At 43.8% G+C, this 24,531-nt stretch overlaps 1 protein-coding gene across 6 annotated transcripts in view; it reads right to left on the reverse strand.

Annotated features, from left to right (window-relative positions):
* The window catches only part of pde8b (phosphodiesterase 8B), a 496,872-nt gene that overhangs the window by 21,969 nt on the left and 450,372 nt on the right, over window positions 1-24,531 (reverse strand). For all 6 annotated transcript variants that reach the window (XM_070879862.1, XM_070879856.1, XM_070879851.1 and 3 more), the window contains one exon: window positions 10,638-10,773. In XM_070879862.1, coding sequence (XP_070735963.1) covers window positions 10,638-10,773 — 136 coding nt within the window. The remainder of the gene's footprint in view (window positions 1-10,637; window positions 10,774-24,531) is intronic.

Raw genomic sequence — 24,531 nt, forward strand, 5'->3', positions numbered from 1 at the left:
AGTGCATCACCTCACACGTCTCTGAATTAAATTCCATTTGCTACTGCTTTGCCCACCTGACCAGTAGATTGATATCCTCCTGCAGCCCATGACTTTCCTCTTCATTATCAACCACACAGCCAATTTTAATATTGTCTGCAAATTTCTTAATCATACTCCCTATATTCAAATCTAAATCATTGATATATACCACAAAAAGCAAGAGACCCAGAACTGAACCCTGCAGAACTCCACTGAAAACATCCTTCCAGTCACAAAAACATCCATCAATCATTACCCTTTGCTTCCTACCTTCAAGCCAATTTTGGATCCAACTTGCCACTTTGCCCTGTATCCCATGGGCTTTAATCTTCATGATCAGTCTACCATATGGGACCTTATCAAAAGCCTTGTTAAAGTCCATATATACTACATCGTATTCACTACACTCATCGACCCTCTTGGTTACCTCCTCAAAAAATTCAATCAGGTTAGTTAAACATGATCTTCCCTTAACAAATCCATGCTGACTGTCCCTAATTAATCCTTGCCTTTCCAAATGGAGATTTATCCTGTCTTTCAGGATTTTTTCCAATAATTTTCCCACCATTGAGGTTAGGCTGACAGGCCTGGAATTACTCGGCCTTTCCCTTTCTCCCTTCTTAAACAAGGGTACTACATTAGCAGTCCTCTAATCCTCCAGCACCATGCCCAGATCCAAAGAGGACTGGAAAATGATGGTCAAGGCCTCTGCTATCTCCTCTTTTACTTCGCTCAACAGCCTGGGATGCACTTCATCCGGGTCTGAGGGCTTATCTACTTTCAATGCTGCTAAATCCCTTAATACTTCCTCTCTCATTATATTTATTTCATCCAGAATATCACACTCCTCCTCAACAGCAGTATCTGCATTACCCCTTTTCTTTGTGAAAACAGATGCAAAGTATTCATTAAGAACCCTACCAAAATCTTCTGCCTCCACACAAAGATTACCCTCATGGTCTCTAATAGGACCTACCTTTTCTTTAGTTACCTCTTACTCTTAATATATTTATAGAACATCTTAGGGTTTTCGTTAATTTTACTGGCCAAGAATTTCTCGTGCTCTCTCGCAGCATTCCTAATATCCTTTTTAATTTTGCCTCTTAACTTTCTATATTCCTCTAAACATTCTAAAGTATTTAGCCGTTGGTATATGACATAAGCATCCCTTTATTTCTTAATGCTCCCCTGTAAGTCCCTAGACATCCAGGGGGCTCTAGAATTATTTTTCCCAGCCTATTTTCCCAGTCAGATAGGGAATGGGTGACCAACAGGAAGAGCAGTGCAAGGAAGATAGTGCAGGGGTCCCCTGCGGTCATCCCCCTGCTAAAAAGATACACCGCTTTGGGTACTGTTGAGGGGGATGACTCATCAGGGGAAGGCAGCAGCAGCCAAGTTCATGGCACCATGCGTGGCTCTGCTGCACAGGAGGGCAGAAAAAAGAGTGGGAGAGCGATAGTGATAGGGGATTCAATTGTAAGGGGAATAGATAGGCATTTCTGCGGCCGCAACCGAGACTCCAGGATGGTATGTTGCCTCCCTGGTGTAAGGGTCAAGGATGTCTCGGAGCGGGTGCAGGACATTCTGAAAAGGAGGGTGAACAGCCAGTTGTCGTAGTTCATATAGGTACCAACGATATTGGTAAAAAACGGGATGAGGTCCTACGAGACGAATTTAGGGAGCTAGGAGCTAAATTAAAAAGTAGGACCTCAAAAGTCGTAATCTCAGGATCGCTACCAGTGCCACGTGCTAGTCAGAGTAGGAATCGCAAGATAGCTTAGATGAATACGTGGCTTGAGGAGTGATGCAGAAGGGAGGGATTCAAATTCCTGGTGCATTGGAACCGGTTCTGGGGGAGGTGGGAGCAGTACAAACCGGACGGTCTGCACCTGGACAGGACCGGAACAAATGTCCTAGGGGGAGTGTTTGCTAGTGCTGTTGGGAAGGAGTTAAACTAATATGGCAGGGGGATGGGAGGCAGAGGGAAATAAAAGGGAGACAGAGGCAAAAGATAGAAAGGAGAATAGTAAAAGTGGAGGGCAGTGAAACCCAAGGCAAAAAACAAAAAGAGCCATGTTATAACAAAATTATAAAGGGGCAAAGTGTGTTAAAAAGACAAGCCTGAAGGCTCTGTGCCTCAATGCGAGGAGTATTCGGAATAAGGTGGACGAATTAACTGTGCAGGCAGCAGTTAATGGAAAGGATGTAATTGGCATCACAGAGACATGGCTCCAGGGTGACCAAGGCTGGGAACTCAACATCCAGGGGTATTCAACATTTAGGAAGGATAGACAGAAAGGAAAAGGAGGCGGGGTGGCGTTGCTGGTTAAAGAGGAAATTAATGCAATAGTAAGGAGGGACATTAGCCTGGATGATGTGGAATCGGAATGGGTGGAGCTACGGAATACCAAAGGGCAGAAAACGCTGGTGGGAGTTGTGTACAGACCACCAAGCAGTAGTAGTGAGTTTAGGGACAGCATCAAACAAGAAATAAGGGATGTGTGCAATAAAGGTACAGCAGTTATCATGGGCGACTTTAATCTACATATTGATTGGGCTAACCAAACTGGTAGCAATGTGGTGGAGGAGGATTTCCTGGAGTGTATTAGGGATGGTTTTCTTGACCAATATGTCGAGGAACCAACTAGAGAGCTGGCCATCCTAGACTGGGTGATGTGTAATGAGAAGGGACTAATTAGCAGTCTTGTTGTGCGAGGCCCCTTGGGGAAGAGTGACCATAATATGGTAGGATTCTTTACTAAAATGGAGAGTGACACAGTTAATTGAGAAACTAGGGTCCTGAACTTAAGGAAAGCTAACTTCGACGGCATGAGGCGTGAATTGGCGAGAATAGACTGGCAAATGATACTTAAAGGGTTGACGGTGGATAGGCAATGGCAAACATTTATAGATCACATGGATGAACTTCAACAATTGTACATCCTTGTCTGGAGTAAAAATAAAACAGGGAAGGTGGCTCAACCGTGGCTAACAAGGGAAATTAAGGATAGTGTTAGATCCAAGGAAGAGGCATATAAATTGGCCAAAAAAAGCAGCAAATCCGATGACTGGGAGAAATTTAGAATTCAGCAGAGGAGGACAAAGGGTTTGATTAGGAGGGGGAAAATAGAGTACGAGAGGAAGCTTGCCGGGAACATAAAAACTGACTGCAAAAGCTTCGGAAGATATGTGAAGAGAAAAAGATTAGTGAGGACAAACGTATGTCCCTTGCAGTCGGACTCAGGTGAATTTATAATGGGGAACAAATAAATGGCAGACCAATTGAACAAATACTTTGGTTCTGTCTTCACGAAGGAAGACACAAATAACCTTCCGGATGTACTAGGGGACCGAGGGTCTAGTGAGAAGGAGGAACTGAAGGAAATCCTTATTAGGCGGGAAATTGTATTGGGGAAATTGATGGGATTGATGTTCCATAAATCAGCGGGGCCTGATTGTCTGCATCCCAGAATACTTAAGGAAGTTGCCCTAGAAATAGTGGATGCATTGGTGATCATTTTCCAACAGTCTATCGACTCTGGATCAGTTCTTATGGACTGGAGGGTAGCTAATGTAACACCACTTTTTAAAAAAGGAGGGAGAGAGAAAATGGGTAACTATAGACCGGTTAACCTGATGTCAGTAGTGGGGAAAATGTTGGAATCAATTATTAAGGATGAAATAGCAGCGCATTTGGAAAGCAGTGACAGGATCGGTCCAAGTCGGCATGGATTTATGAAAGGGAAATCATGCTTGACAAATCTTCTGGAATTTTTTGAGGATGTAACTAGTAGAGTTTACAAGGGAGAACCAGTGGATGTGTCACCCATTGACTAGTGGAGTGCTGCAGGGCTGCAGGGCTCAGTGCTGGGACCCCAGCTCTTTACAATATACATTAATGATTTGGATGAAGGAATTGAGTGTAATATCTCCAAGTTTACAGATGACACTAAACTGGGTGGCGGTGTGAGCTAAGAGGCTGCAGGGTGATTTGGACAGGTTAGGTGAGTGGGCAAATGACTGGCAGATGCAGTATAATGTGGATAAATGTGAGGTTCTCCACTTTGGGGCAAAAACACGAAAGCAGAATTTTATCTGAATGGCGGCAGATTAGGAAAAGGGGAGGTGCAACGAGACCTGGGTGTCATGGTCCATCAGTCATTGAAAGTTGGCATGCAGGTACAGCAGGCAGTGAAGAAGGCAAATGGCATGTTGGCCTTCATAGCTAGGGGATTTTCATATAGGAGCAGGGAGTTCTTACTGCAATTGTACAGGTCCTTGGTGAGGCCTCACCTGGAATATTGTGTTCAGTTTTGGTCTCCTAATCTGAGGAAGGACGTTCTTGCTATTGAGGGAGTGCAGCGAAGATTCACCAGACTGATTCCAGGGATGGCTGGAGTGATATATGAGGAGAGACTGGATCAACTGGGCCTTTATACACTGGAGTTTGGAAGGATGAGAGGGGATCTCACAGAAACGTATAAGATTCTGACAGGACGGGACAGGTTAGATGCGGGAAGAATGTTCCCGATGTTGGGGAAGTCCAGAACCAGGGGACACAGTCTTAGGATAAGGGGTAGCCCATTTAGGACTGAGATGAGGAGAAACTTCTTCACTCAGAGAGTTGTTAACCTGTGAAATTCCCTGCCGCAGAGAAGTTGTTGATGTCAGTTCATTGGATATATTCAGGAGGGATTAAGGGCTATGGAGAGAAAGCAGGAAAGGGGTACTGAGGTGAATGATCAGCCATGATCTTATTGAATGGTGGTGCAGGCTCGAAGGGCCGAATGGCCTACTCCTGCACCTATTTTCTATGTTTCTATTTCTTTAAGGGCACATGTTTGGACTGAGCCTTCTGGATCTCCTCCTTGAATGCCTCCCACTTTTCTGGCAGTGATTTACTCACAAGTAGCTGTTTCTAGTTCACTGTGGCCAAATCACTCCTTAACTTAGCAAAATTCGCTTTTCCCCAATTTTATTCCAGGCCTATTCTTGTCCTTATCCATAACAACTTGAATCTGACTGAATTATGGTCACTGGTGCCCAAGTGCTCGCCCACCAATACCTCTTCAACCTGCCCAGCTTCATTCCCCAAATCTAAATCTAAGACCGGCCCCTCTTGTATCGGGCTTGCTACATACTGACTAAAAAAGTTCTCTTGAATGCATTTCAAGAATTCCGCACCCTCTATACCCTTCACACTAAATTTGTCCCAATCAATATTTGGATAGTTAAAATCCCCTACTATTACTACCCAATGGTTTTTGGACTTCACAGCAATTTGCCTACATATTTGCTCCTCTATCTCCCTCGCACTGTTTAGGGGTCTATAACTCACGCCCAGCAGTGTGATCGGCCCTTTTTTATTTTTCAATTCGACTCTGGAAGAATTTTTTGTTTTGTATACCTGCTATTGTTTTGTTACTTGGAAATGTAATACCCTATTGGCGATCATTGCCTTTGAAACATAGAAACATAGAAAATAGTTGCAGGAGTAGGCAATTTGGCCCTTCGAGCCTGCACCACCATTCAATAAGATTCTGGCTGATCCTTACCTCAGTACCCTTTTCCTGCTTTCTCTCCATACTCCTTGATCCCTTTAGCCGTAAGGGCCATATCTAACTCCCTCTTGAATATATCCAATGAACTGGCATCAGCAACTCTCTGCGGTAGGGAATTCCACAGGTTAACAACTCTCTGAGTGAAGAAGTTGCTCCTTATCGCAGTCCTAAATGGCTTACCCCTTATCCTTAGACTGTGTCCCATGGTTCTGGACTTCTCCAACATCGGGAACACTCTTCCTGCATCTAACCTGTCCAGTCCCGTCAGAATTTTATATGTTTCTATGAGATCCCCTCTCATCTTCTAAACTCCATTGTATAAAGGCCCAGTTGATCCAGTCTTTCCTCATATGTCAGCCATCCCGGGAATCAGTCTGATGAACCTTCGCTGCACTCCCTCAATAGCAAGAACGTCCTTCCTCAGATTAGGAGACCACAACTGAACACAATATTCCAGGTGAGGCCTCACCAAGGACCTGTACAACTGCAGTAAGACCTCCCTGCTGCTATACTCAAATACACTAGCCATGAAGGCCAACATACCATTTGCCTTCTTCACCGCCTGCGGTACCTGCTTGCCAACTTTCAATGACTGATGTACCATGACACCCAGGTCTCGTTGCACCTCCCCTTTTCCTAATCTGCCGCCATTCAGATAATATTCTGCCTTCGCGTTTTTGCCTCCAAAGTGGATAACCTCACATTTATCCACATTATACTGCATCTGCAATGCATTTGCCCACTCACCTAACCTGTCCAAGTCACCCTGCAGCCTCCTAGCATCCTCCTCACAGCTCGCACTGCCACCCGGCTTAATGTCATCTGCAAACCTGCCGATATTACACTCAATTCCTTCATCTAAATCATTAATGTATGTTGTAAAGAGCTGGGGTCCCAGCGCTGAGCCCTGCGGCACCCCACTAGTCACTGCCTGCCATTCTGAAAAGGAGCCGTTTATCCCTGCCTCTGCTTCCAGTCTGCCAACCAGTTCTCTATCCACGTCGGTACATTACCACCAATACCATGTGTTTTAATTTTGCACACCAATCCCTTGTCGACTCTACTAATTACATCCTCAAAAAATTCCAGAAGATTTGTCAAGCATGATTTCCCTTTCATAAATCCATGCTGACTTGGACCGATCCTGTCACTGCTTTCCAAATGTGCTGCTATTTCATCTTTAGTAATTGATTCCAACATTTTCCCCACTACTGATGTCAGGCTAACCAGTCTATAATTACCCATTTTCTCTCACTCCTTTTTTAAAAAGTGGTGTACATTAGCTAACCTCCAATCCATAGAAATTGATCCAGAGTCGATAGACTGTTGGAAAATGATCATCAATGCATCCACTATTTCTAGGGCCACTTCCTTAAGTACTCTGGCTTTCTTTTCACCTTTTGATGGAATTTGCCTCCAGTGGCTCGCTTATCTGCACAATGTTTGCAGCCAGTTAAATTGGGATTCAAATTTTGTGCACTGCAGGAAGCAGTTCCATCTTTCATTACAACTCCCCACAATACATGAACTTAGATATTGAATGGGGAATTTATATACATATATTTTCAAGACTATTTGCTTTAATTAAATGGTAACTGGCATTCAGTGATGTCAACGGCCCTCAGAGGAGAAGCAATTACCAAATAATGTGACAAAATGCAGGCTATAAATGGATTGGGAGAAAAATTAATTACAAGGTTTTGAAAATGTCACAGTGTAGGACAGTTCATGAAGAATCTATACTTTTGGTATGTCGCTGCAGGAACAGTACAGGTTAAATGCAATGTTCCCTCCACTCCTCCAAATGGTTTGTGTACTATGTCTTAGAAAGATAAATACAGAAAAGTGCACCGTAACAGGAGGATAAAGGGACACAGGTTCAAGCTAGTAAAATGCAAATTTTTGCCTGATGTATGAAAGTTCTTTTTATGCAAAGAATGACCAGCATATGGATAGTGGTGGCAAGAACCCACTACACACCAGATAACATTTCCATTTATCACACCAGCCATCTTTATGGTTTTACTGGATATAATTAACACGGTGCAAAATTAATATGGTGTATATTTACATGAGGACTGAAGGAGCGCTAGGCAATTTCTCCAAGAGCCTTTGACAACTATCAGAGAGGAGGCATTTACAGTGTCACAAGATAGTGCTACACCAGGAAGGCCATTTAGCCCACTTTAGCTTGTTCATTCAGAAAAAACCTTGAATCTCCCTTACCACAACTAATATATCTTAAATGATTCTAGGTTTATTGCCTCCACTATCCATGTGCTGGCTCTGTTACGGTTTAGTTTGAAGTAGTTTTCTGCATTTATCTTTCTATACATTTTAAAATCTTATAAACTTCTATAAAGTTGCCTCTCAGTAGCTTCTCTTCAAGGATGATCAGCCTAAATTTTGTTTGTCTTTTCTCATAACTCAATCTTCTGACACTAATGATTCATCTGGGCTGGATTTACATCTAAGTCTAGGATTGACAGGAGATTTTTATTTTTTTAAAGACAACCAGGTGTCCAACGGGCATGGGAATCCATCCTAAAGGGAATGGTAGCATAGTGGTTCTGTTACTGGACTAGCAATCCAGAGGCCTGGCTTAATGATCCAAAGACAGGAGTTCCAATCCCACCAGAACAGCTGGGGAATTTAAATTCAGTTAATTAAATTAAACTGAATTAAAAAGCTAGTATCAGTACTGGCAATTATGAAACTACTGGATTCCTGTAAAAACCCATCTGGTTCATTAATGTCCTTAAGGGAAGGAAATCTGCTGGCCTTACCCTGTCTGGCCTATATGTGACTCCAGACCTACTGCAATGTGGTTGACTTTTAACTGTCCTCTGAAACTCAGTTAAGGGCAATAGGTACAGTGATGCCCACATCCTGTAAATTAATATATATTTTTAAAAATTTAATGGTCTCCAAACCAAGCTACAGAGCCACACAGGCAGTGTTTCTGTATAAATGCAAGTTGTTGTTTACACAATAATACACACAATTTCCCTCCTTACCTAAGTCCATAGAGCTTAGCAACTAAGGAGTTTAACCAACTATAATAGCTTAACTGCACAGGCTAGTGGTAAGCTTCCTTCTGCTTGTTCAGCCAGGGCTGTTGCACATTGGCTTGTAGGGTGACTGGTCAAGCATTAACCCCAAGGGCCCTGTGGACCTGCTTGGCTCAGATACCGGATTGCCACAGTCTGCCACAGAAGGTTGACTTGATTCCAAATTTCCATTACCAAGCATTTCATCTTAGAGACGCTTAAAAAAACACAGTGTCGACACACACCTCCCCAGACCCCTATCACAGTAGATTATTCACTTGCTGGACAGAGATTAATTTAATCCACTATATCATGTTTCTAATTAATTTTTTATTGGCCTGGAAATCCCGGGTCTGTACGGAGTGTGTACGGACCTGGGAAGGCATCGCAAAAGCTGGTTTTCAGCGCACAATGCGCATGCGCTGAAAACCGGCTTTTCCGATCTGTCAAGCTGCAGCTTGACAGAACCTCTGCATCTCGGGAGCCAGGATATTCACAAGGGCAAGATTGCGGTATTTACCCAAATCTTGCCCAGAAAATGTCCTGAAAGCTCTTGCGTCTGATAAAAGCAGGCATATAGCCTACTTTTACAGGCATAAGAGTTTTAAAACACACAAAAATATCGTAAAATAACATTTTTAAAACACATTTTGTTGTTAAAAATCTTGCCCACTACGGTAAGTTTATTTTAAACCATAATAAAAAAATCTTTTTAAAAAAATCTGAAAAAAAATATTTTTTAATGACATAAATAACTTTAATTTAAATTAATGTTAAATATGTGGTGTATTTTTTCTATTTTTCATTAGTGTTTTGGGTGTTTGGGGGCTGTTTCTCAATCATAATAATGGGAACTCCAACTTACGGAATTCCCATTATTATGAATGAGAACATACTTTACCTGGATTGGCTGCCCGGAGCCATGTGACTGCAGCGCCAACTTACGGACGTCCTGACGTGCATACGCTCTAACACGCAGTAAGTGGAGGCCGCAGGACCAGAATCTCTCGTGTGCGCAGCAGGAACAGGTAAGTGCGCATCTTTTTCCCCTTTTTCAGTCGATCGCCCGCGGGAAAACCTCGACCGGGATTTCCAGGCCACTATCTATTTTTGCAGATTTTTCTGATTTTTCAATTGCCCCGAATCATGATATGGTGGAATTCCACCTGAAAATGAACAGACTTGCCAAATCCCCCAATTGTGATTTTGCAAATATGAATTTCTGAGACTTGCTTTTATACACCTCTTTGCGAATGTCTGGCATGGTCATTTTAGATAGTGTCCGATATGATCATTTTTGATCATGTCCCTTATGGTCATTTTCATCTTCACGGTCCTTAATAAAAATCTCTATTTTTTTCATTGTCTTACTCTCCATTATGATGGGAGCAAAACACAGAGTAGTGTTAAAATGGCAATGTTTGGTTTGTTTCCTACTCACCTGTTTACTCAGCTCTATTTTCCTATCATTTTAAAAGAAAGACATAATTAACCTTGTATTAATTTGGACTACATAGCACCTTTCAACCCCTTAGGATGCACCAAAGCATTTTACAGCCAATTAAGTACTTCTGAAGTGTAGTCACTGTTGTAATGTAGTAACGGAGGGCAAAGTTTACTCCCAAGTGAATAACTGTAAGTACATTTATGTGAGTTATTAGTGACATTGTATTTTTCCAAGGAAATCTTACATTTTTTAATCTGGGGTTTTACTTGTGTTGTTTAAAACAACACAAAGAACTATACTTGCTAGTTACACAATTATACAGCTAAAATTAATATACGGTTAATTATGCTAAATAGTTTCAGAAAATGATTAAATGCACATCACAAAGATCATTATCTTAAAAAAGCACTTTCTACTCCCCTGTAATTAGAAACTATTTAGTGCCACATCAACAATGAAAATAATGGACAGTACGTATTACATGACCAACATGTAATTTAAGGTTTGTCAAAAATCTCTTGTATTTAACCTAGAGGGCAATTCAAGATTGGCACCCACCTTTTGTTAGTTAAAACCTCAAGCTCAAAAATGTTGAAGTCCCAGTTTTTTTCATCTTCAAGCAATTCTGCTACATGAGGTGGCACATCACTGAGGGCAACTGGAATGGCAAGATGGCTGTGACTTTGCTGCAGGTCTGTCAGAATAAAGAAAAGGAACAACTTAGAGCATATCCCAGTACAAAGTGTCTTTATATCAAACATACTACATTGGGAAATCTGTTCCAAACTAAAACTGCTTCTGAACTATCTGCTGGAGCTATCCTGTGGACCCTCCTACAGAGAGCGAACATCTATGACAATACTGGATGCTTTCTCCAAGAGTGCACAGGTGTCAATATCAACTTGTTGGTATCTGACGGGATTGGACAGGTTAGATGCAGGAAGAATGTTCCCGATGTTGGGGAAGTCCAGAACCAGGGGGCACAGTCTAAGGATAAGGGGTAAGCCATCTAGAACCGAGATGAGGAGAAACTTTTTCACCCAGAGAATTGTGAACCTGTGGAATTCTCTACCACAGAAAGTTGTTGATTCCAGTTCTGAAGTTGCATGATCAGCCATGATCATATTGAATGGCGGTGCAAGCTCAAAGGGCCGAATGGCCTACTCCTGCACCTATTTTCTATGTTTCTATGTTACAAAGCCATCTTTCATTCTTTGGGATGGGGGTTGCAAGCTGTTTTATATTTTATTCTTCATTCCTTATCTTGAGTCTCTCAACAGCATTCATCTTTCCCAGAGGGCAGTCAGAAGAGTCACTGCCCTTCTGAAACCGGCTGACAGGAGTTGTGAGAGTAGTTCTGTTGAGTTACCTCATTCTCTTCCTATGAGGAGCAGCCTGCTCCATGCTTTCTCCTGACAGTGCACCAAGACCTCACCAAGGGGGACAATTTATGCTGGTCACGATGGGCTAGTGGCATCAGAAGTATTACAGGAAGATTCCCTACATTTGCTTTTCTTACAGAACCATTGTCCAACATTACCTGGAGCACCAATAAACTTCACCACATTTCTCCCAATCAAAACACTACACCCAATAGGACAGAGATTCCAACCTCAAACCTACAGACCATTTCCATTATTGTACAACCCTAGGGGGAGAAATTCAGAGGTGCAAACGGCTTTTCACCTGGGTTGGCACTGCTAACGACTCCCACTAAATTCCGCGGGAGTTTTACGGCGGCGGTAACCGGTAGCTCCCCATTGCGCTGGCGATGATGACGTCATCACCATGCGCAGCGACCCATTTTCGGCCCAGAGTGAAAATTCAGGAGCGCCCCCTGAAGCGGCACTGGGTGATGCCAGCTACGGCTTCAGGGGGCCTCACCGGGCTGTAGGCCGCTTGCGGGGCACTACTTAAAGGGGAGGCGGTACTCGGAAGAAAAAAAATCAGCCCCCCCCCCACACCCCCCCAAAGAGTCAAAACGACATGAAGTTCACCTCTGGAGCCCTGGGTTCTGCACAAGTGTGCATCAGGAACGACCAATCCACCAATTTTGAAGTCACGAATTTTGCTCTGCAGCTAAATCCTTACCACAGACGTACTACACAGAGTAAAATAGTGGAATGAATATCGTTTAGTGACCACCACAGCCCTTACAAATTCCTCAGACATTAACATCAGGAAATTATGCTCAGTATGCTGGGAAAGAATAGAACAAGTGCTAATAATGCCCAGCTATGGTTTTGGTGTTGTAGATACTGGACAATTACACCATGTTTATTTTAATATGATGTGACAAGATGGCAAGGATGTGAGATGTGCTGTGGGCGTTTCTCGGCCTATTTTTCCATTAACGACATTTTAACATGTAAAATAACAAGATGTTGTGGGCAGCCATTCCGTATCACTGTCATACTTAGTTATAACATTCCTGATACAAATATGCAAATAAACAATGGGCCTGTGTAACTCTTCTGCATGCTTCAAATAGACATGCTAGTACTAAATCTTAGTCATAGACATATTTTCTTTTCAGTTCTCAATTCTTCTCACTGTTCTGACCTGTACAGAAAGACAATGTGTGAGAAATCGTGCTCCCCAGGGAAGTGTGCATGCGCCGGTGGACTCCCTGCAAGTTCCAGATTTAGGTATGCGAAGCGCATGCGCCTAAACCCAGTCCTTGCGATCTAAAAAATCTCTTGACAGATCACACGCATGCGAAGGAAAAGGGCGGAGAGTTGGGCTATTTGCCAGGCGTAAGGCCTGCTTTTACCAGCCTAAGAATATTAAAAAATAGAAAAATAAACTGTTATCACTCATTTATATATTTAAAAACCCTGTCCATTAAGATAAGTTTATTTTTAGCCCTGTTAAAACATAACATATTTTTTCCAAAAAAAAATGTATAAAATATTTAATTAAATTGCATTTTCATTAATTTTAAATATGTAATGTATTTTTTAACATTTATTTTCATTGTTTGTGTTTTTGGGAGCATTCCCCTACTCTGATAGGTTGGGCCGGCCCACGTGATCTCAGAGATCCATACAAACCACTCAAGTCCCTGGAATATGTGGGTCCCTACGATGTCCTTCATGTAGAGCCCCAAGACCGCAAGTCTCTGAACCTCTGAGACCACCAGGTACTTTCGTAGAAATTATTGCGGGAAGCCTCCGACCGCTGATTCTGTGCCATTACTGTTATATATGTAAACTTGTATTTACTTTGTACAGCCATCAGAGGGCTCATCCACTGGAGTCCCAAGGGATCCATAATCCCTTGGGAGCACAGGTATTTAAGCAGGCCTCACAGGTTGGAGAGGCACTCTGGAGACCTGCAATAAAAGACTACGGTCACACGTTACTTTGAGGTCACAGTGTTCAGTCTGACTCTTTCTCCATACACAACAACTAGTGACGAGATACAGATAGCGAACCCAAAGATGCAGAGAGCAGTGGGCATCCTGGAGAAATTCTCGGAGGGAGATGATTGGGAAATTTTTGTGGAGCGACTCGACAAATACTTCGTGGCCAACTAGCTAGATGGGGAAGAGAACACTGCCAAATGAAGGGCGATCCTCCTCCCCGTCTGTGGGGCACCAACGTATGGCCTCATGAAGAATCTGCTCACTCCAGCGAAATCCACAGAGAAATCGTACGACGATTTGTGCACACTGGTCCGAGAGCATTTGAACCCAAAGGAAAGCGTTCTGATGGCGAGGTACCGGTTCTACACCTACAAAAGATCTGAAGGCCATGAAGTGGCGAGTTATGTCACCGAACTAAGATGCCTTGCAGGACATTGCGAATTTGAAGGACATTTGGAGCACATGCTCAGAGACTTTTTCGTACTTGGCATTGGCCACGAAACCATACTTCACAAACTTTTGACTGTAGAGACCCCAACCTTGAGTAAAGCCATAGCGATAGCCCAGGCGTTCATTGCCACCAGTGACAATACTAAGCAAATCTCTCAGCACATAAGTGCTGCTACAAGTACTGTGAACAAAGTGATGTTTTTGAATCATAACGTACAGGGCAGGTCACACATACCTGCAGCTACATGTCCGCAGATGTGTCAGAGCCCACCATCAAGGGTGATGAATGCAAGGCCAATAACACTTTGTTGGCGCTACGGGGGTGATCATCGTTTCCATTCATGCTGATTCAAAGGATACGTTTGCAAGGGCTGTGGAACAATGGGACACCTCCATGGTATGTGCAGGCGAGCTGCAAATCTTGCTAAACCACCATGTTGCAGAGGAGGATCATGACGAACCAGAGCCTCAGACCGAGGAGGCAGAGGTACATGTGGTGCACACATTCACCATGAATTGTCCCCCGATAATGCTGAATGTTGAACTAAATGGACTCCCGGTGTCAATGGAGCTGGACACAGGCACGAGCTGGTCCATCATGGGCAAAAAGACTTTTGGAAGATTGTGGTGCAACAAGGCCAGTCTTAACTCCAGTTCGCACGAAACTAAGAACTTACACAAAAGAATGATTCCCGTAATCGGCAGTGCTAGTGTAAAGGTCTCCCACGATGGAGCGGTGCATAAGCTACCACTCTGGGTGGTACCGGGCGATGGTCCCACGCTGCTCGGCAGGAGCTGGCTGGGAAAGATACGCTGGAACTGGGACGACGTCCGAGCACTATCACCCACTGACGACACTTTGTGTGCCCAGATTTTAAACAAATTTCCTTTGCTGTTCGAACTAGGCATCGGGAAATTCCAAGGAGCAAAAGTGCAGATCCACCTAATTCCAGGGGCGTGACCTATCCATCACAATGCGAGAGCAGTACCGTACATAGAAAATAAACATAGAAAATAGGTGTAGGAGTAGGCCACTTGCCCCTTTGAGCCTGCACAGCCATTCAACGAGTTCACGGCTGAACATGCAACCTCAGTACCCCATTCCTGCTTTCTCGCCATACCCCTTGATCCCCCTAGTAGTAAGGACTACATCTAACTCCTTTTTGAATATATTTAGTGATTTGGCCTCAACAACTTTCCACAGGTTCACCACTCTCTGGGTGAAGAAGTTTCTCCTCATCTCGGTCCTAAATGGCTTACCCCTTATCCTTAGACTGTGAGCCCTGGTTCTGGACTTCCCCAACATTGGGAACATTCTTCCTGCATCTAACCTGTCTAAACCCGTCAGAATTTTAAACGTTTCTATGAGATCCCCTCTCATTCTTCTGAACTCCAGTGAATACAAGCCCAGTTGATCCAGTCTTTCTTGATATGTCAGTCCCGCCATCCCAGGAATCAGTCTGGTGAACCTTCGCTGCACTCCCTCAATAGCAAGAATGTCCTTCCTCAAGTTAGGAGACCAAAACTGTACACAATACTCCAGGTGTGGCCTCACCAAGGCCTTGTACAACTGTAGCAACACCTCCCTGCCCCTGTACTCAAATCCCCTCGCTATGAAGGCCAACATGCCATTTGCTTTCTTAACCGCCTGCTGTACCTGCATGCCAACCTTCAATGACTGATGTACATGATGAGAGAAAGGATAGAGATCGAGCTAGACCGGCTGCAAAGAGAGGGCATCATCTCACCGATCGAGTTCAACGAGTGGGCCAGCCCTATTGTCCCAGTCCTCAAGGGAGATGGCACCGTCAGAATCTGTGGCGATTACAAAGTAACTATCAATTGTTTCTTCCTGCAGGACTAATACCCACTACCAAAGGCCGACGACCTCTTTGCAATACTGGCGGGAGGAAAGACATTCATGAAGCTGGATCTGACTTCAGCCTACATGACGCAGGAACTGGAGGAATCATCGAAGGCCCTCACCTGCATCAACACGCACAAAGGTCTTTTTATTTATAATAGATGCCTGTTTGGAATTCGATCAACAGAGGCGAAATTCCAGAGAAACATGAAAATTACTGAAGTCGGTCCCACAAACCGTGGTCTTCCAGGACGACATCTTGGTCACAGGTCTGAACATAGTCGAGCATCTGCAGAACCTGGAGGAGGTTCTTAGTCGACTCAACCGCGTGGGGCTCAGGTTAAAGCGCTCGAAGTGCGTTTTCCTGGTGTCTGAAGTGGAGTTCTTGAGAAGGAGCATTGCTGTGGACGGCATCAGGCCCACCAATGTGAAGACGGAGGCAATCGAGAACGCACCGAGGCCACAGAATGTGACGGAGCTGCGGTCGTTTCTCGGATTCCTGGACTACTTTGGTAACTTCTTCCCAGGTCTCAGCATACTGTTAAAATCACTGCATATCTTACTACGAAAGGGGACAAATGGGTTTGGGGCAAAAGCCAAGAAAATACCTTTGTAAAAGTGAGAATATTGTTATGCTCAATCAAATTGCTTGTGTTGTATGATCCATGTAAGCGTTTGGTACTAGCATGTGATGCATCGTCATATGGCTTTGGGAGTGTATCGCAACAAGCTAATGATTTCGGGAAACTGCGAATGGTTGCTTATGCATCCAGGAGTCTGTCTAAGGCTGAGAGAGCCTACAGCATGATTGCAAAAGAAGCATTAGCGTGTGTCTATGGGGTAAAGAAAATGCATCAATACCTGTTTGGGCTAAAATTCGAATTGGAAACTGACCATAAGCCACTAATATCCCTGTTTTCCAAGAGTAATGGGATAAATACCTACGCATCGGCCCACATCCAGAGATGGGTGCTCACGTTGTCCGCATATAACTACGGCATCCGCTACAGGCCAGGCACAGAAAACTGCGCCGATGCTCTCAGTAGGCTGCCATTGCCCACCACGGGGGCTGGAAATGGCACAGCCCGCAGATCTAGCCATGGTTATGGAAGCATTTGAGAGTGAGCAATCACCGTCACTACCCGCCAGATCAAAACCTGGACAAGCCAGAACCCCTTATTATCTCTAGTCAAAAGCTGTGTGCTTCACAGGAGCTGGTCCAGTGTCCCAGTGGAAATGCAGGAAGAGATAAAGCCGTTCCAGCGACACAAAGATGAAATGTCTATAGAGGCAGACTGCCTTCTGTGGGGCAATCGAGTAGTGGTTCCCAAGAAGGGCAGAGACACCTTCATCAATGACCTCCACAGTACCCACCCAGGCATCGTAATGATGAAAGCGATACCCAGATCCCTCGTGTGGTGGCCCGGTATCGATGCGGACTTAGAGTTCTGCATTCACAGATGTAATACATGTTCACAGTTAAGCAATGTACGCATGGAGGCGCCGCTAAGTTTATGGTCTTGGCCCTCCAAACCGTGGTCCAGGGTACATATCGACAATGCAGGCCCGTTCTTGTTCCTTGTGGTTGTAGACGCATACTCCAAGTGGATTGAATATGAGCTAATGTTGGCAAGCACGTCCGCTGCCAACACTGAAAGCCTGCGGGTCATGTTTGCCACACATGGCTTACTCAATGTCCTGGTGAGTGACAATGTGCCATGTTTTACCAGTGCTGAGTTCAAAGAATTCATGACCCGTAACGGGATCAAACATGTCACATCTGCCTCATTTAAACCAGCGTCCAATGGTCAGGCAGAGAGAGCAGTGCAAACCATCAAGCAAGGCTTGAAGAGGGTAACTGAAGACTCACTGCAGACTCGCCTTTCCCGAGTTCTGCTTAGCTACTGCACGAGACCCCACTCGCTCACCGGGATCCCACCTGCTGAACTGCTCATGAAAAGAGCACTTAAGACAAGGCTCTCGTTAGTTCACCCTGATCTACATGAACAGGTAGAGTGCAGGCAGCTTCAACAAAGTACATACCATGATAGTGCAAATGTGTCACGCAAGATTGAAATCAATGATCCTGTATTTGTATTGAATTATGGACAAGGTCCCAAGTGACTTCCCGGCACTGTCGTGGCCAAAGAGGGGAGCAGGGTGTTTCGGGTCAAACTTTCAAATGGACTCATTCACCGGAAACACTTGGACCAAATCAAACTCAGATTCACGGACTACCCTGAGCAACCCACCTTGGACCCTACCTTTTTTGATCCCCCAACATACACACCAGTGGCAACCGGCACCATGGTTGACCACGAAGTAGAATCCATCATCCACAGCAGCCCAGCAGGACCAACACACCAGGCAGCCCAGCAAGGCCAGCTGCACAGCAGCCCAGCGAGGGCCCAACAAGTGATTCAACAATACCAGTTTTCACACGAAGACGATCAACCAGGGCAAGAAGGGCCCCAGATCGACTCACATTGTAAATAGTTACACTATTGACTTTGGGGGGAAGTGTTGTTATATATGTAAACTTGTATTTACACTGTACAACTACCAGAGGGCTCATCCCCTGGAGTCCCAAGGGATCCCATAATCCCTTGGGAGCACAGGTATTTAAGGAGGCCTCACAGGTTGGAGAGGCACTCTGGAGACCTGCAATAAAAGACTAAGGTCACATGTTACTTTGAGCTCACAGTGTTCAGTCTGACTCTTTCTCCATATATAACAATTGCCATGTAAAATAATAAATGTTAACTTAAAAACACTGCCTTGTTTCTCACTGAGGAGACTATCCAGTGGAAACTGACTGGAAAACACCAGCATGCCTGGTCTAACTACTGTAATAAACTGCCTAGTCATATCTTTCTAATGCTGCGGACTTTGGCAATATCGGCTTTTAGAGCAGTGTAAGAAAGCAGCACTGAGTTATATTGCCCCGTCGTAACACTCATGAAAAAGTGAAGCTTGCATCGTCAACAACACTTAAACAGTGGTTTCCAAATTCTGATGAAATTTTTAACATCAGTAAAATCACCTCTTCGCTGACACTGAAGATTTAACAGTGATCCAGGAAACCTTAATCACAGGTGTTCTCACTCTACTTCTGATTCGGTCTGCACTCAGACTGGTTGACTTAAATCTCTACAGATACTGCATTCGTGTGACGTAAAAACACATTGGCCGTAAAATTCCTCAGCTGCTCCCGCTCCACTGGCATTAGTTCACTGGAGGTGTAGCAGAAACCTCCATTAAGTGCAGAAATGGAGTGCCTGCTGCACTTTCGGTGAAGTAACACCAGCAGTGAGGGAGCTGCTGTGAGGAATTCCCATCCATTGAATCAATGCGAAGTTTACATATAGGAATATAGGAGCAGGAGTAGGCCATTGATTCACTCGAGCCCATTCCGCGATTCAGTGGCGGATCATGGCTGATCTGCAACCTTTGGGACATATCCCTTACTACCTTTGGTTAACAAAAAACTATCAATCTCTGATTTAAAATTAACAATTGATCTAGCATCATTTGCCATTTGCGGAAGAGAGTTCCAAACTTCTATCACTCTTTGTGTGTAGAAGTGTTTCCTAATTTCACTCCTGAAAGGTCTGGCTCTAATTTTTAGATTATGCCCTAGTCCTAGACTCCCCAACCAGCGGAAATAATTATTCTATATCTACCCTATCTGTTTCCCTTAATATCTTGAAACTTCGATCAGATCACCCCTTAACCTTCTAAATTCTAGGGAATACAACCCTAATTTGTGACATCTCCCCTTTGAAGTCATCATCATCATAGGCAGTCCCTCGAAATCAAGGAAGACTTGCTTCCACTCTAAAAGTGAGTTCTTAGGTGACTGTACAGTCCAATACGGGAATTACAGTCTCTGTCACAGGTGGGGCAGGCAGTGGTTGAAGGAAAGGGTGGGTGGGGAGTCTGGTTTGCTGCACGCTCCTTCCGCTGCCTGCGCTTGTTTTCTGCTTGTTATTGGCGACGAGACTCGAAGTGCTCAGCGCCCTCCCGGATGCTCTTCCTCCACTTAGGGCGGTCTTGGGCCAGGAATTCCCAGGTGCTGGTGGGGATGTTGCACTTTATCAAGGAGGCTTTGAGGGTGTTCTTGAAATGTTTCCTCTGTCCACTTGGGGCTTGCTTGCCGTGTAGGAGTTCCGAGTAGAGCGCTTGCTTTGGCAACTACAGAGGAATCTCCCTGCTGTCGGCCACTGGGAAAGTCTTCGCTAGAATCCTCCTCAACCGTCTTCTCCCTGTGGCTGAAGAGCTCCTCCCAGAGTCACAATGTGGATTCCGTCCACTAAGGGGTACAACGGACATGATCTTCACCGCGCGACAACTACAATAGAAATGAAGGGAACAGCACCAACCCTTGTACATGGCCTTCTTTGACCTCACAAAGGTCTTTGACACTGAGGGACTATGCAGCGTCCTCCTCCATCAGCTGCCCGCAAAGGTTTGTCACCATCCTCCGCCTGCTCCACAATGAGCCCTTGAAGTATCATTCTGGTAAACCTACGCTGCATTCCATCCAAGAATATCCTTCCTAAAGGTGTGATGCCCAGAACTGCTCATATTACTCCAGGTGTGGTCCAACCAGAGTTTTGTATAGCTCCAGCATAACCTCTACCCTTTTGTATTCTCTAGATAAAAAGGCCAGCATTCCAGTGGCCTTTTTGATTATTTGCTGTACCTTTTAACGACATTTTAATGATCTATGTACCTGGACCCCCAAGTCTCTTTGGACCGCCACTGTTTTTTTTTTAGCTTTTCACCATTTAGAAAGTACCCTGTTCTATCCTCTTTAGGTCCAAAGTGTATGGCCTCACATTTGCCTACATTGAAATCCATTTGCCACAGTTTTGCCCATTCACTTAATTTGTTGATATCCCTTTGTAATTTTATGCTTTCATCAGCACTGCCTACCTTTGTGTCATTTGCAAATTTGGATATGTGATTTTCTATGCCATCATCTAATTCATTAATAAATACTGTGAATAGTTGCGGCCTCAACTCAGAGCCCTGCGGGACACCATTAGTGGCAACCTACCAATTTGAGTTCCTACCCATTATCCCTACGGCTTGTCTCCTGCCATTTACCTTAGTTAACACTCCCTAATGTGGGACTTTATCAAATGTTTTCTGGAAGTCCATATAAATAACATCCATTGACATTTCCCTGACTACTACTTTAGTCACCTCCTCAAAAATTCAATCAGGTTTGTCAGGCATGACTTACCTTTCACAAGTCCATGCTGGCTCTCTTTGATCAACTGAAATTTTTGAGGTGTTCAATCACCTTAACCTTAATTATCGACAACAGATGTTAGGCTAACTGGTCTATATTTCCCTAGTTTCCCTCTCTCGCCATTCTTAAATAGCGAAGCGACATGTGCAATTTTCCAATTGAAAGGAACGGTTCCTGAATCGAGAGAACTTTGGAAGATTATAGTTCCGGCATCCGCAATGTGCTCACCTACTTCCTTTAAAACCCTGGGATGGAAACCATCTGATGCTGGGGATTTGTCACTCTTTAGTACCATTATTTTCTTCATTACTGTTAATTGCTTTACGTTAATTTTGTTGAATCCCTGTCCCTGATTCAGTATTAGTTTTCTTGGGATTTCTGGCCTCTACTGTAAAAATACTGACGCAAAGTAATTATTTAACTTGTCCGCCATTTCCTTATTTTCATTGACAATATCACTGATTTCATTTTTCAACAATGCTCCTGATTACCCTCTTTTTCTTAATATAATTGTAAAAATTCTTTGTGTTGATTTTGATATCCCTTGCAAGTTTCTTTTCATACTCCCTTTTTGTAGCTCTCACTATCTGTTTTGTGATCTTTTGCTGTTCGTTGTATCTTTCCCATTCGCCAGGTTCTGTGCTATTTTTTGCACTTTTGTATGCTTTTTCTTTTAGTTTTATGCTGTCCCTTACCTCTTTAGCCGTCCATGGCTGTTCTTTTTTGGCAAGTAGAGCTCTTGCCTCTCAGGGGTATAAACTGGCTCTGTATCACCTTAAATTCTTTTTTGAACATCTCCCACTGATCTTCTGTCATTTTACCCATTAACAGATTTGCCCAGTTTTCTGTCAACAGTCTCTGTCTCATCCCGTTGAAGTCGGCCTTACCCAAACCTAGAATCTTAGTAGCTGTTTCATGTTTCTCCCTTTGAAATGTTACGTTGAACTCGACCATGTTAGGATTACTGTTGGATAAATGTTCACGCACAGTTAGGCTGTTAACTAAATCTGGCTCATTACTCATTATTAAATCTAATAATGGCATGCCCCCTTGTTGCCTCTAGGACATATTGTTGTAGAAAACTATCCCAGACACACTTAAGAAATTATAACACTTTAGTGTCACGTGTTACTGCAATTCTTCAATGATTGCATTACATAGGCTTGGAAAACGAAGGGTCATTCCTATAAGATATGCATGTGTAGGACGAGGCTAGATATCAGGTGGTTTTACTTAACGCAGAGAATTGTCAACACCTGGAAAAAGTTGCAGGCTTGAGTAGTGAGTGTAGATTTACTACAACAGTTCAAAATAGGGCTGGATGAGTTCCTTGCTGTGGCTAATATCACTGTGTACAAAAGGTAGGTGGGACGTATTTGATAGTCACTGATTTATTTTCCCTGAATTAGCCTAGAGATCTTTTTAATCTATTTTTTGCCGACTATTGGGAGGGAACACTGGGAATCACAATCTGTTCATATGAAAAAACATTGAAGATGCAGAGAGAAATTGGCAGGCTATTCTACTGTGGATGCATCACAATTGAGCCCAATCCTGTCCTGTCCTCACCTGAAATTCACACATGTAACTTTCCAGCCGGACTCACTGAAAATGAAACAAGAGCAGGAACCCTGGCCGATTTTGGCTTCCCTAATTCAGGGGCACTAAGGTGAATTGCGACACTTCTACCTGCACCTCGGCTACAGTCGCTAATTTAAAACAGTCCAGGGAACAACCCTGGGAGCTTGCTGGTGCGTATAGAAACATAGAGACATAGAAACATAGAAAATAGGAACAGTAGTAGGCCATTCGGCCCTTCAAGTCTGCACCGCCATTCAATATGATCAATATATCTCAACACCATATTCCCACTTTTTCTCCATACCCCTTGATGCCTTTTGTGTCTAGAAATCTATCGATCTCCCTCTTAAATATATTCAGTGACTTGGCCTCCATAGCCTTCTGTGGTAGAGAATTCCACAGGTTCACCATCCTCTGAGTGAAAACATTTCTCCTCGGTCCTAAATTTCCTACCCCGTATCCTGAGACTGTGACCCCTTGTTCTAGACTTCCCAGCCAGGGGAAACATCCTCCCCGCATCCAGTCTATCCAACCCAATCAGAATTTTATATGTTTCAATGAGATCCCCTCTCATTCTTCTAAACTCTAGTGAATACAGGCCTAGTCGACCCAATCTCTCCTCATATGACAGTCCTGCCATCCCAGGAATCAATCTGGTAAACCTTTGCTGCACTCCCTCTATGGCAAGTATATCCTTTCTTGGGTAAGGAGACCAAAACTGCACACAATACTCCAGGTGCAGTCTCACCAAGGCCCTGTATAACTGTAGTAAGACATCCTTGTTCCTGTACTCAAATCCTCTTGCAATGAAGGCCAACATACCATTTGCCTTCCTAACTGCTTGCTGCACCTGCATGTTTGCTTTCAATGACCGGTGTACAAGGACACCCAGGTCCCTCTGTACATTGACACCTCCCAAGCTATCACCATTTAAATAATACTTTGTCCTTATGTTTTTCCTACCAAAGTGGATAACTTCACATTTATCCATGTTATACTGTATCTGCCATGCATTTGCCCATTCATTCAACCTATCTAAATTGCCTTGCAGTGTCTTTGCATCCTCCTCACAACTCAGAATCCCATCTAGTTTTGTGTCGTCAACAAACTTGGAACTATTACATTTGGTTCCCTCATCCAAATCATTTATATATATATTGTGAATAGCTGGGCCCAAGCATTGATCCCTGTGGTACCCCACTAGTCACTGCCCGCCATCCCGAAAAAGACCCGTTTATTCCTATTCTCTGTTTCCTGTCAGTTAACCAATTTTCAATCCATGTCAATACATTATCCCCAATCCTATGTGCTTTAATTTTGCACACTAACCTCTTATGTGGGATTTTATCAAAGGCCTTCTGAAAATCCAAATACACAACATCCACTGGTTCTCCCTTATCTACTCTATCAGTTACATCCTCAAAAACCTCCAGTAGGTTTGTCAAACATGATTTTCCTTTCCATGTTGACTTTGTTTAATGGCTCAGCTTCAAATTAAAGGGACATTATCTTAATGGAGAAAGTTTCTTTGTGTTGTTTTTATCGCACCACCATTGGACAGTGCCACAATTTTCATGATCATGTCATCTGTTCTCCATACAACCATGCAAAAAGAAGCCAGGCCGCATGATTGCGGCCCTAATTAAAAGCAATGGAACAAATCAAACCACAGAAGATGACATCCATCACAAAGCCTCACATAGGAAGAAACGTTAAAACCTCAGGAACAGAGGCTATAAAATTCCTCGAAGTTGCTCCTGCTCCGTGGCGTTCCTTGATAAGCGGGATTTCCATTTCACTTCCAGCAGAGTAACGCCGATGGAGCAGGAGCAACTCTGAGGAATTTCTCAGCCACGAAAATTTGAAGCACAGGAGAAGGCAATTTGTCCCTTGTTAATTTAGACTCTTGGAACAGATTTCAAGAAGAGCG

Source organism: Pristiophorus japonicus, chromosome 1 (genome assembly GCF_044704955.1).
Source record: "Pristiophorus japonicus isolate sPriJap1 chromosome 1, sPriJap1.hap1, whole genome shotgun sequence".
Taxonomy (NCBI): domain Eukaryota; kingdom Metazoa; phylum Chordata; class Chondrichthyes; family Pristiophoridae; genus Pristiophorus; species Pristiophorus japonicus.